This window comes from Cajanus cajan, chromosome 4 (genome assembly GCF_000230855.2).
Source record: "Cajanus cajan strain Asha chromosome 4, NIPB_CcT2T_4, whole genome shotgun sequence".
In the NCBI taxonomy this organism is placed as follows: Eukaryota; Viridiplantae; Streptophyta; class Magnoliopsida; order Fabales; family Fabaceae; genus Cajanus; species Cajanus cajan.
Window position 1 is genome coordinate 11,886,141 of NC_138520.1, and position 12,999 is coordinate 11,899,139.

Here is a 12,999-nt window from a genome sequence, read left to right on the forward strand (position 1 = left end):
GTCACGAGTTGAGTACGATGGGTCACGAGTTGGTGTGGTGATAAGATTTAAGAGAGAAAAGTTGTTGCTAAGGTGACAAGTCTATGGATTTCCTAGTGTTCGATGCATTGTTTTCCCGAATACCAACGCGCCTTTTGATTTCATAAAGACACCTAAAACTCTATTGATAACTCAGATGATTGGTTAGTAAAGATAGTAGTCCAAACTAATGAAGTGACAAGTAAGAATAAGATGATATAAGTCAGATGATCCATAGTAAGATGATGCATGTTTAGATGAAAAAATGAAATGTACAAACGATGCATGAAAGATGAAATAACTATGATCATTATTCTAACAATGGTTTTAGTCCTAGATGATTTTTAATGATAATAAAATGTTCCTCAATTAGAGCCTTTGTAAAGATATCAGCCCATTAGTGATCAATATCAATAAATTTTATGTCAAAAACTCCTTCTTGGATATAATCACGAATGAAATGATATCTTATTTCAATATGCTTAGCTTTGAAATATTGTATGAGATTTTTGGATAAGTTGGTGGCACTCGTGTGGTCTCATAATACAAGGATAAATGATTCAAAACTTAAGCAATCTTCAAGTTAATATTTGACCCATAGTAGTTGTGAGAAACATCCATTTGCAAAGATGTGTTCAACTTCAGTTGTAGATAACACAATGGACTTTTGCATTTTTCTTGCCTAGGAGATGATACAATCTCCCAAGAAGTGGCATCCTCCACTTGTGCTTTTTCTTTCAACTTTATCTTCAGCATAATTAGCATCACAGAATCTTGCTAACCTGAAATCATGATTTTTCTTGAAAAATAAACTGAGGTTAATAGTACCTACAAGATATTTGAGAATGCATTTAACAACCTTAAGGTGAGAGTCCTTAGGATTAAACTAAAATCTAGTGCACAAACAGGCACTAAACATAATGTTAGGTCTGATTGTTGTGAGGTAGAGTAAAGAACCTATCATTCCTCTATAGATCGTCTGATCCATAGGTTTACTTGATTCATCTTTTGATAGGCTTCCAAATGGATGTAGATGTCTTCACCTTCCTATTTGATTTGAAGTCCAAAAAAGAACTTCAGTTTTCCCATCATATCAAACTCCATCTGTATCAACTTATAAAAATCGTCACACAAAGATTCATTAGTAGCACAAAAAATAATGTCATTTGCATAAATTTGTACTACTATAAAATCTATTGCAGACTTTTTTTTTAACAAATTAGTGTCAACTTTGCCTCTAACAAAATCATTTCCAAGTAGAAAACTACTTAGTTTATTGTACCAAGCTCTAGGAGCTTGCTTTAGTCTATAAAGATCTTTTTGTAATTTGAACACATGGTCCTTGAATTTTGGATGTTCAAATCTAGGAGGTTGTTTAACATAAACTTCTTCCTCAATAAGACCATTTAAATACACACTATTTATGTCCATTTGAAAAAGTTTTATATTTTTGTGAGCTACAAAAGACAACATAATTTGTATACCTTTGAGTCTGGAAACAGGTGCAAAAGTTTTAGTAAAGTTAATACCTTCTTGTTGATTGTAACCTTAGGCTACTAATCTATATTTGTTTCTTACCACTTTACCTTCTTCGTCCAGTTTGTCTCTAAAGACCCATCGAGTTCCTATAACACTCTAATGATCTGGCTTTGGCACGAGGGTCCAGACAATGTTCCTCTCAAATTGATTGTTCTTCCTCCATGGCAATGATCCAATCATTTTCAGTTAAGGCTTCATCTATGAACTTAGGTTCAATCTTGGAGACTAGTGCATAAGAGGCGAGGTCCCGAAAAGTAGAACGAGTCTTTACATCTTCAATTTTATCACCTAGGATTTGATTCTCTAGATGATGATGAATGAATTTCCAATTCCTCTGAGGTCTTGAAACTTCATCTAGATGATTTATCCTACTTTCTAGATGTTCCAATGTCTGAGTCACAATCTATCTCTATTGTCTAACGATCTTTAATCTACAAAATCATCCTTTAGATTTGATAGTTTCTTATCAATCTTTTGTTCATCATTGAACTTCACATGTATTGACTCTTCCACCATAGAGGTTCTAGAGTTAAACATCCTATATGCCTTTGAAGTTTTAGAGTATCCAAGGAAAATCCCTTTGTCCACTTTGGAATCAAATTTTCTAAGTTGATCCTTAGTTTTCAAGATGAAACAGTCACACCCAAATGGATGAAAGTATGATATGTTGGATTTTTTCCTTTCCACAATTCATAAGGAGTATGGTTTAATATCAGTCTTATTAATATTCTTTTTTGAATGTAAAACATAGTGTTCACAGCCTTTGTCCAAAAATGTTTTGGTAAATTATAGTCACAAAGGAGAGTTCTAGCCATCTCCTACAAGGTTTTGTTCTTCCTTTCTGTTCTATCCATCTCCTACAAGGTTTTTTTTTTCCTTTCAACTATCCCGTTTTGTTAAGGTGTACTTAGTGAAGAGAAGTTGTGGAAGATACCTTAGTTTTCACAAAAAGTTTTGAAATCAAAATTTTGAAATTCTATTCCATGATCACTTCTGATAGTAGATATACATGGGTATTCTTCTTAGTCCACAAACACAAGTCATTTAGGGTCTTTGAAATTTTGTTTCATGATCACTTCTGATATCAGACATGCAAAAACCTTTCTCATTTTGAACACACATACAGAATATTTCAAGGACCCTAAATGACTCGTGTTTGTGACCTAAGAAGAATACCTATGTATATCTAGAATAGTCATCTACAATGATGATACCATACTTTTTGCCTCCCAAAATCAGTGTCCTAGTTGACCAAATAAATGCATACACAATAGTTATAGTGGTCTAGAAGTGGAAACAACATTTTTAGATTTAAAATAATATTTAATTTGTTTCCCTTTCTAACATCCATCATAGAGAAGATGGGTTTTCAAAGATATCCCAAGCAGTCCCTTTACTAAAAATTTCTTGCTTATTTTATAAATATGTTCCATATGGACATGCTCAAGTTTTTTTTTATGTCAAATCCATCTTCCATCTTCCATCTTCTTCGAACAATAGACATTTAACATTCTGTTTACTCAAACTAATCAGCTCAATCTCATAGAGATTATTCTTTCTCTAATAGAAAGACGATAGACCCATCATTTTGTTTGACTGTGCATGATTCTTTGTCAAAGACTATAGTATAACCACTGTTACAAAATTAACTTATGTTAAGTAGGTTATACTTAAGACCTTCAACATATAAAACATTATATACAGTGGGTACAAAAACATTACCTTGAGGTTAGCAAAAATACACACAGAAGTGGGGGTTGAATGTGTGTGTTCGAATTCGAATGAAAATTTTAGAGTTATTTTGCAAGAACAATTTTGGTTGAAAAACTTAAGCAGACTTTTTTGTCTAATGATTTTTTTTTCAGCAAAACTGATTTTCAACGTAAGAGAATAAGAAAACTAGTTTTTCGTCTGGAAAACGTTATCGTCTAGTAAAGTAGTTTTAACAAGGTCAAATATGTTTTCATCCAAAGCTTTGTTGAAAAACGAAATAGAACAAGAGCAAAGTAAGTAATACTGAAAAGTGAGGAGAATGCACAGACAGTTATACTGGTTCACTCAATCTGAGCTACGTCTAGTTTCCTTCTGCAGAATGGTTCCACTAATCACAAAGGATTACAAGTATTCTCATCCACATCTGGCTCGTCAACTAGATGCTAGTATTCTCAACCACTTCTAGTTCTCCAAGTACTCTTGACCACTCCTGGCCTGTTGGCTTCACTCACCAACGCTAGTATTCTTAACCACTTCTGGTTCACAAGTATTCTTTCTACCAGCCTCTTCCGGCTTTACAATAGTTGTAGGTTTTGAGTGTGAGTATAACTCTCACAGAGAGGATAGGGTAATTTCTACACTCACTAAGGTGTGTACCTTAGTTTTTAATAGATAAGTGTTTGAGTGTTTGGTTACTCTTGTAGAGAGGATGAACTATTGGAAACACTCACTAAGATAAGTTATCTTAGTTTTTACACAGATATACAGAAAATAGTTCATTCTCTTGAGATATGTATTACACGCTTCCTTTTTGCTTCTCTGTTCTATATCTCCTTTTTCTTGGTCTTGATACTTATATACTTTTTATAAATCTGCCCGTTGTTTGAATTTTTATTTGTCTGTTGGAGCGTAGCTTTTTGACGTTGCAGATGGAGGCTTCGATCATGTTCATGCAAATCTTCTCATTTAATGCATTTAATCTTGCATTAAATGTTTGCTTGTATTCGTGGAGTCTCTCTGTGTAGTTGATTTCTGACTCCAATCATGATCTAGGTATATTTGTACTTTCCTCATCAATTTAGCTGTTGCAGTGCTGTCTTTTTCTGAAAAGTAGGTGTCTTTTCTCTAACGCACTCAGCTTTGACTTGTGAATGCATGTTTACCCATTTTTTTATTCACGTTGATGTCCTCTTGTGTTTCTTGTATAATTCCTTTCAATGTGATTAGTGGACTTCAGACGTGCTTCAATATTCTTGACATTGTCTGGTTACAAGATACTACGTCTGATCTTGACTACCTTTTTCGTCTGAGTATGAAAGTGATAACTTCGTCTTCTAGTTTATATTGGTTCTTTCTTATGGTCACTTCATGTCGATGTCTTGGCCAATTTTGCGTCTGATGCCTCTAGCTTCTACTGACAGACTTTGTATCTTGATTTTAGCCTGAATCAACCTTAGTCTTAATGCTGGCCTTTCTATTGTCTGATGTTTTGTCGAGCCAGATTATGCTTGAACATATTCCACTGTTTGGACTTTTCGTTATCCAACTGAAATACTACTGCACATGTTAGTAATAACAATATGTATTATATTTGTCATATTCAAAACATTGGTGGGATTGCGGATGCGCTTCATCTGACTTAACAATCTCTCCCTTTTTGATGATGACAAATATAATCTATCAAGTTTCATACATGTTTATACACATCAGGTATTTTGTATTAGAGACAACAAATATCATGAGGTATCATGAGGTTCCTCCCCCTAAGTTAATGCTTTCCCCCTTACTTGATGATTGGTTTAGTTTGATAGATTTTGTATTCTTTCTCTCCCCCTTTGTAATCAGCAAAAAGAAATAGAGGGTGAGTATGACATTCTAGTGATCATCTATCAATTCCATTCCTAGCCTATCTCTCAGCCAAACATATCTATCTTCTTGAAGGGGTTTGGTGAAGATATCAGCAAGTTGTTCTTTAGTCTTAACATAAATAAGTTCAAATGTTCCTTTTTGCACATGATCTCAAATGAAGTGATGTTTAATATCTATATGCTTAGTCCTAGAATGCAAAAAAGGATTTTTAGAAATATTAATAGCAGCAGTGTTATCGTAGAGTACAGGAATACTACTTTCGTAAATGTCGTAGTCTTCTAGTTGATGTTTGATCCATAGTAGCTCTGTGAGACATTGTCCTAAGGCAACATACTCAGCTTCACAAGTGGATAGGGAAATCATGCTTTGCCTCTTGCTAGTCCATGAAACTAAGCAGCGACCAAGAAAATGGCATCCTCTGCTAGTGCTTTTTCTCTCCCATTTGTCTCCTACATAATCTGCATCACAATATCCTAGAAGAGAAAAGTTATGGCTTCTATAGAAGCTAATGCCTAGGTTAGGTGTTCCTTTTATATATCTTAAAATTCTTTTAACTGCTTGAAAGTGTACCTCCTTAGGTCGTACTTGGAACCTAGCCCAAACGCAGACGCTGAACATGATGTCGGGTCTCGACGATGTTAGGTACAAGAGAGAACCAACCATTCCTCGGTACATTGTGCTATCAACATCTAGTGATTCTTCATCTAGACCAAGAGTTGTTGAAGGATGCATTGGTGTCTTCATTGGTTTCGCATCTTCCATCTTAAACTTTTGTAGCAGTTCTTTTGTGTATTTTGTTTGATGAATTTTAACACCTTTGTCTGACTAGACGATTTGAAGTCCTAAGAAGAACTTCAATTCTCCCATCATGCTCATCTCAAATTCATCCTGCATAAGCTTGGAAAATTCTTGGCAAAGATTTTCATTAGTGCGCCACCAAAAATTATGTCATCAACATAGATTTGGACAATTATGAAGTCATCCTTGATTATTTTTCTAAATAGAGTGCTATCAATCTTGCCTCTTATAAAGTTATTATGTATTAGAAAGGAGCTTAGTTTTTCATACCATGCACGTGATGCCTGTTTTAATCCATATAAAGCTTTATTTAGTTTGAAAACATAAGATGATAGTAATTCATTTTCAAAACTAAGAGGTTGACATACATAAACTTCTTCTAAAATTGTTCCGTTTAAAAATGCACTTTTAATATCCATTTGATATAATTTCATACCAGTACATGCAGCAAAAACAAGTAAAATTTGAATGGCTTCTATTCGAGCAACAGGTGCAAAAGGTTTAGTAAAGTCTATACCTTCCTGCTGAGAGTACCCTTTTGCAACTAACCTTGCTTTGTTTCTTTCCACTTTTCCAGATTCATCCAATTTGTTTTTGTATACCCATTTTGTTCCTATGATTGTCATGTCCTTAGGCATTAGAACAAGTTTCCAAACATCATTCTTCTGGAATTAACTCAATTCCTCTTGCATGGCCTAAACCCAGCTTTCATCTGATAATGCTTCGTCCGTGATTCTTGGCTCTGTTTGAGATAGCGGAGCAACTTGTGCTTGCATTCTAAACGAACTTCTAGTTCTTACTGCATTCTTTGCCTCTCTAATAATTTTCTCTCGCAGATGATGAGCCTTCATCTGCCAGTTTCAATTACTGGCTCTCTATCCTCTCTTTCGTCTTGTTGAGTTGTTGTTTCTACAGACTCAAGCTTTTTCGAATGATCATTATTTACCTGCATATTCTCAAAGAGATTGCCTAGCTCTAATATTTATTTATCACGTCTGTGTTCATAAAATTTAACATGAATAGCTTCCTCAACAGTTTTAGTTCTATTGTTGAACACTCTATAGGCTCTTGACCTCTCAGAGTATCCAAGTAGGATACCTTCGTTGATTTTTGAGTCAAATTTTCCTAAATTATCTTTGGTATTTAGGATAAAACATTTACATCCAAACGGATGAAAATATGATATGTTGGGTGTTCTTCCTTTCCACAATTCATAAGGAGTCTTTTTCAGTAAGGGCCTAATACATATTCTGTTTTGAATATAACAGGAAGTATTAACTGCTTCTGCCCAAAAATGTTTAGGGGTGGAGAAATTGTTTAGTAAGGTTCTTGCCATTTCTTGTAAAGAACGATTCTTTCGTTCTACACCCCCATTTTGTTGTGGAGTTCTAGGTGTTGAAAAATTATGTGTTATTCCATTATCTTCACAAAATTCTTGAAATTGTTCATTTTCAAATTCCCCCCCCATGATTGCTTCTAATAGATGCAATTGATATTCCTTTTTCATTTTGAACTCTTTTACAGAATACATGGAATATCCTAAAAGACTCATCCTTGTGAGTTATGAATAGTACCCATGTCCATCTAGTGTAGTCATCCATAATGACCAATCCATATCTTTTACCACTCACAGATGTTGTTCTAATGGGACCGAATAGATCTATGTGGAGCAGTTCAAGAGGTCGTGAGGTGGAAACATGATTTTTGCTTTGAAATGAACTTTTAACTTGTTTCCCCTTTTGGCATGCTTCACATACACCATTCGTCTAATGCACAAGATTCGGTGGTCCTCTTACGAGGTTATACTTTTTCAATTTTGAGATTAATCTCTGACTTGCATGACCAAGTTTTTTGTGCCAAATCCACTAATTTTCATATGAAACTAAGCAATCAAAGTTCTGATTTTCTTGTTCATTAAACATTATTTTGTACAAGTTGTTGCATCTGTTAGCCTTGAATAATATGGATGAATCAGGTTGACTAACAATACATTTATCTTTGTTGAAGGATACTTCATAACCGCTATCACACAATTGACTTATGCTTAGTAGATTATGCGTTATTCCTTTAACATACAAAACATTATCAATGGAAATAGAGGAGTTTATACCTATTTTACCTATTCCCATGATATATCATTTCTGTCCTCCTCCAAATGTGACTTTCCCTCCTTTCTTGGACTTGAGGTCTAGGAACATAGACCTTCCGCCCGTCGTGTGTCGCGAGCAGCCACTGTCTAGGTACCATGACTGGGCACTTTTTGTTTTTGTTGAACAGATCTCCTCATTATCTGATTCTGATGATGAGTCTACGTTTGTCATGAGACAGATGTTTGCTTCTTCATCTTCTTCTGATGATGTTGTGTTAAGATCCTCCCAGGTGGCCATCATGGATTTCTTCTTTTTGAAGGGGATCAACTTCTTCTTCTCTTTTAATTTTTCTTTTTCGAGTTCCGGACATTCTGTTTTGTAATGTCCAGGTTTCTTACATTCATAGCACAATGGTTGTGCCTTTTCTCTGGAAGGTCTGCTATATTTTCTCCATCGTATTCCTCCCTTTTTCTTCATTATTGAATGAATCTTCCTTGACAGGAAGGATATTTCATCGTCTGTGTCATAAGTTCCTTCACTGCAGCTTTCATTGGACGTATCATTGATCCTTAGAGATTTTGAGGAGGATGGTGTTGATTTTGTCTTTTTCACATTTAATGCAATAGACTTCTGTTTCCTCCCAGCATCATCTTGTTGTAATGCCAACTCATGAACTTTAAGTAGTCCCATGAGTTCCTCCAAGGAGAGCTTTTCCAGAGTTTTGGATGCTCTTAGAGTAGTAACTTGTGGTCTTCATTTCCTAGGTAAACTACGAAGTAATTTGTCAATATGATCAAAGTTATCGTAACTTCTACCTAAGAAGCAAATTTCATTTACGATGATGGTTTGGAATCTTCCAAACATAGTCTGTATAGATTCACTTTCTTCCATCTCAAAAAGTTCATACTTACGTGCCAACAAGCTTAACTTGTTGCGTTTCACTTCTAGGGACCCCTCGTAAGTTAAAGCTAGGGTGTCCCACATTTGTTTGGCACTTATAAAGTTGTGAACTTTAGTGTATTCTTCTTCAGACAGAGCACACACGAGCGCATTGCGTGCTTTGGAGTTCAGCATAAATCTTTTTTTTTCTCTTCAGTCCATTGTGCTCTGGGTTTCTCGCTGCCAGCTTGATCTAGGGGAATGTAGTTTCCTTGCTCAACGACGTCCCATATGTCTATATGACATGCATCAAAGAAATTTTTTTTTCTCAGCAAAACTAATTTTCAACGTAAGAGATTAAGTAAACTAGTTTTCCGTCTGGAAAACGTTATCGTCTAGTAAAGTAGTTTTAACAAGGTCAAGTATGTTTTCGTCCAAAGCTTTGTTAAAAACTGAAATAGAACAAGAGCAAAGTAAGTAATACTGAAAAGTGAGGAGAATGCATAGACAGATATACTGGTTCACTTAATCTGAGCTACATCTAGTTTCCTTACGCAGAAGGGTTCCACTAATCACAAAGGATTACAAGTATTCTCAGCCACTTCTGGCTCGTCAACTAGACGCTAGTATTCTCGACCACTTCTGGTTCTCCAAGTACTCTTGACCACTCCTGGCCATTGGCTTCACTCACCAACGCTAGTATTCTTAACCACTTCTGGTTCACAAGTATTCTTTCTACCAGCCTCTTCAGGCTTTATAGCAGTTGTAGGTTTTGAGTGTGTGTATAACTCTCACAGAGAGGATAGGGTAATTTCTACACTCACTAAGGTGCGTAACCTTAGTTTTTCAGAGATAAGTGTCTGAGTGTTTGGTTACTATCGTAGAGAGGATGGACTATTGGCAACACTCACTAAGATAAGCTATCTTAGTTTTTTACACACATATACAGAAAATAGTTCATTCTCTTGAGATATGTATTACATGCTTCCTTTTTGCTTCTCTATTTTATATCTCCTTCTTCTTGGTCTTGATACTTATATACTTTTTATAAATCTGCCTGTTGTTTGAATTTTTATTTGTTCGTTGGAGCGTAGCTTTTTGACGTTGCAGATAGAGGCTTCGATCATGTTCATGTAGATCTTCTCATTTAATGCATTTGATCTTGCATTAAATGTTTGCTTGTATTCGTGGAGTCTCTATGTGTAGTTGATTTCTTTGATTTCTGACTTCAATCATGATCTAGGCATATTTGAACTTTCCTTATCAGTTTAGCTGATGCGGTGCTGTCTGTGACACCCTTACTACCCCAACACATATACTTTAACTTTACAAATAAATGTTTTAAAAAAAAGGTAAAAGGGTTCACATGAGAAACTTCAAAAATCGTTCTTCAATAACCACAATAATAAAGATTTAGAAAATGAAACATAAGAGTTTACAAATTGTTTTCAAAATGATATTTACAATTCCAAATCCATATAAAAATTATGTTCTAAAAGTCCTCTGCCCCGATGTCACAATATCATAGCATACCCCTAATTTAACTGTTGGCATTCTAGATGCCACTCGCAGCCGGATCTTCCTCACCTAAAACATCCACCAAAATTATACGGTGAGAAAAGAAAACATCTATATGTAAAGTACATACAAACACACAACATATCATCTCATTATAACTCGATACTCAACGAAATATTCATAAACATTTCAATGTATCATAACTTTATCAATCGTGCATCATCATCACATCACAATTCGCAATCACCACAATCATCACAAATCTTGCAATCAACCCTATGTCAAGGTCACGCTTATAGCATCTCTTGCCCAAGGTCGTGCCACCCCCGACATAAGTATTAATTACCTCACACATCCCACACCATACAAGGAGTACGCTCGTCCTTGTAGCATCATTTACCCAAGGTTCGTATCATCCCTGGTTATTAGTGCGAGGAACCACAATCATATCATAATCACATCACAATCAATTCATCACAATCCACATAAATCTTACAATTAACAATATACCAAGACCTCGCCACATCTGACACAAGTGATACGGGTTATCAGTACAAGAATTCGCACTCACATCTTATTCACATTCCACATATCTCATTTCACATCTATATCTCAATCCATCACAATCCACACCAATCATACAATTAACACTATGCCAAGGCCACGCCACAACTGACACAAGTGATACAGGTTAATTGCCTCACTCATCCCACACCATGCCAGGGTCACGCCCTCCCTATAGCATCACTTACCCAGGGGTCGTGCCATCCCTAGTCATTGATGTGAGGAAACACAATCACATCGCAATCCACACAATCTCTTGCAATTAATCCTATGCCAGGGCTGCCATAATCGACATAAGTGGTGTGTGTTAACTGTCTTACTCATCCCACACCATGCTAGGGTCACGCCCTCCCTATAGCACCACCTACCCAGGGGCCGTGCCATCCCTAGTCATTAGTGTGAGGAAACACATCGTAATCACATTCATATCCACAATTCCACATTACATACACAATTCCATATCACATACTCAACAGATAAGTCCAACAAAATAAGGGTTTACACACCCCTCAAGCAATTCACATCTAGATCATCAATTCTTATCAATCAATATAATAATAACATTCATAAATTAATATAATAATCAATGGAATTATCAATTTAATATAATTTTAACACAAACAGTGAAACCCTCAATTGTTCCAAAACCTAACTCATAGGCACTTTTCTACAGTTTCGTTCTCCCTCTCAGATCATCATTCTTACAATTTAAATATGTATTTCTAATCCCCAACACATACAAAATCTACTAGGATCATCAATTTCTCAAACAGAAATATTCCAATTTTCCCAAAACCTAGCTTACAGGCACTTTTCTATAATTTCGTTCTCTCTCCCAGAGCATGATTTTTACAAATAAATCATATATTCATAATCCTAAATTCATATAGAATCACATAAAACCAAGAATTCTCCAAACAGAAATAATTATAAAATTAGGGTTCTTTCTCTACCCAACTCTACATATAAATAATTCCATTTTCCCCCGTACTTGGATAAACAGCAGTTGAACTAAAACAGGGATCTCTTGGTCTCCTCCTCTAAGTGCCCCTTGGTCTTCAGAGAGAAGAAGAGGAAAAGAAGAGAGAACAGAAGATAATAGGAAGAGAGAATGAGAGATGTGTGAAAATGACAGGTGAGGGGCGCTATTTATAGGATTTCAGGCTCACCTACCGGAACGGCCCGTTCCAAAAGTGGAACGGCCGTTCTGGACCCTTCGAAACTACGCAAAATTCTCAACTGGAACGGCCTGTTCCAAAACCAGAACGGCTCGTTCTCAAAACCAGCAAAACGGCCCGTTCTCCCACCAGAACGGCCCGTTCTCCAAACCAGAACGGCTCGTTCTGCTTCTCCAATTTTGGGCATTTTTCTTATTCCGGAATGACCCGTTTCACTTTTGAAACGGCCCATTCCGGGCACTCAATTGGGCCTCTGGCCTAGCGATTTTGGGTTGTTACACTGTCTTTTTCTGAAAAGTAGGTGTCCTTTCTCTAATGCACTCAGCTTTGACTTTTGAATGCATGTTTGCCTTTTTTTTTTATTCACGTTGATGTCCTCTTGTGTTTTGTTGTATAATTCCTTTCAATGTGATTAGTGGACTTCAGACGTGCTTCAATATTCTTGACATCATCTGGTTACAAGATACTACGTTTGATCTTGACTACCCTTTTCGTCTGAGTATGGAAGTGATAACTTCGTCTTCTAGTTTATATTGGTTCTTTCTGATGGTCACTTCATGTCTATGTCTTGACAAATTTTGCATCTGATGCCTCAGGCTTTTGCTGATAGACTTTGTATCTTGATTTTTGCCTGAATCAACCTTAGTCTTGATGTTGGCCTTTCTATCGTCTGATGTTTTGTCAAGCCAGATTATTCTTGAACATATTCCCCTGTTTATACTTTTCGTTATCCAACTCAAACACTAATGCACATGTTAGTAATAACAATATGTATTATATTTGTCATATTCAAAACATTGGTGGGATTGCGTACGCGCTTCGTCTGACAAAAG

The 12,999-nt window shown here is 35.9% G+C and overlaps 1 protein-coding gene across 1 annotated transcript; it reads right to left on the minus strand.

The window, feature by feature from the left end:
* Nucleotides 1–8,780: 8,780 nt before the first annotated feature.
* Nucleotides 8,781–9,101, minus strand: LOC145957163 (uncharacterized). The gene has a single exon (XM_083073380.1). It carries the CDS (start codon nucleotides 9,099–9,101, stop codon nucleotides 8,781–8,783), a length of 321 nt encoding a protein of 106 aa, XP_082929506.1.
* Nucleotides 9,102–12,999: the final 3,898 nt, after the last annotated feature.

Bases quoted from the DNA above. Each gene is read 5' to 3' on its own strand.
- LOC145957163 (XM_083073380.1), bottom strand. From the start codon at position 9,101: ATGCTGAACTCCAAAGCACGCAATGCGCTCGTGTGTGCTCTGTCTGAA.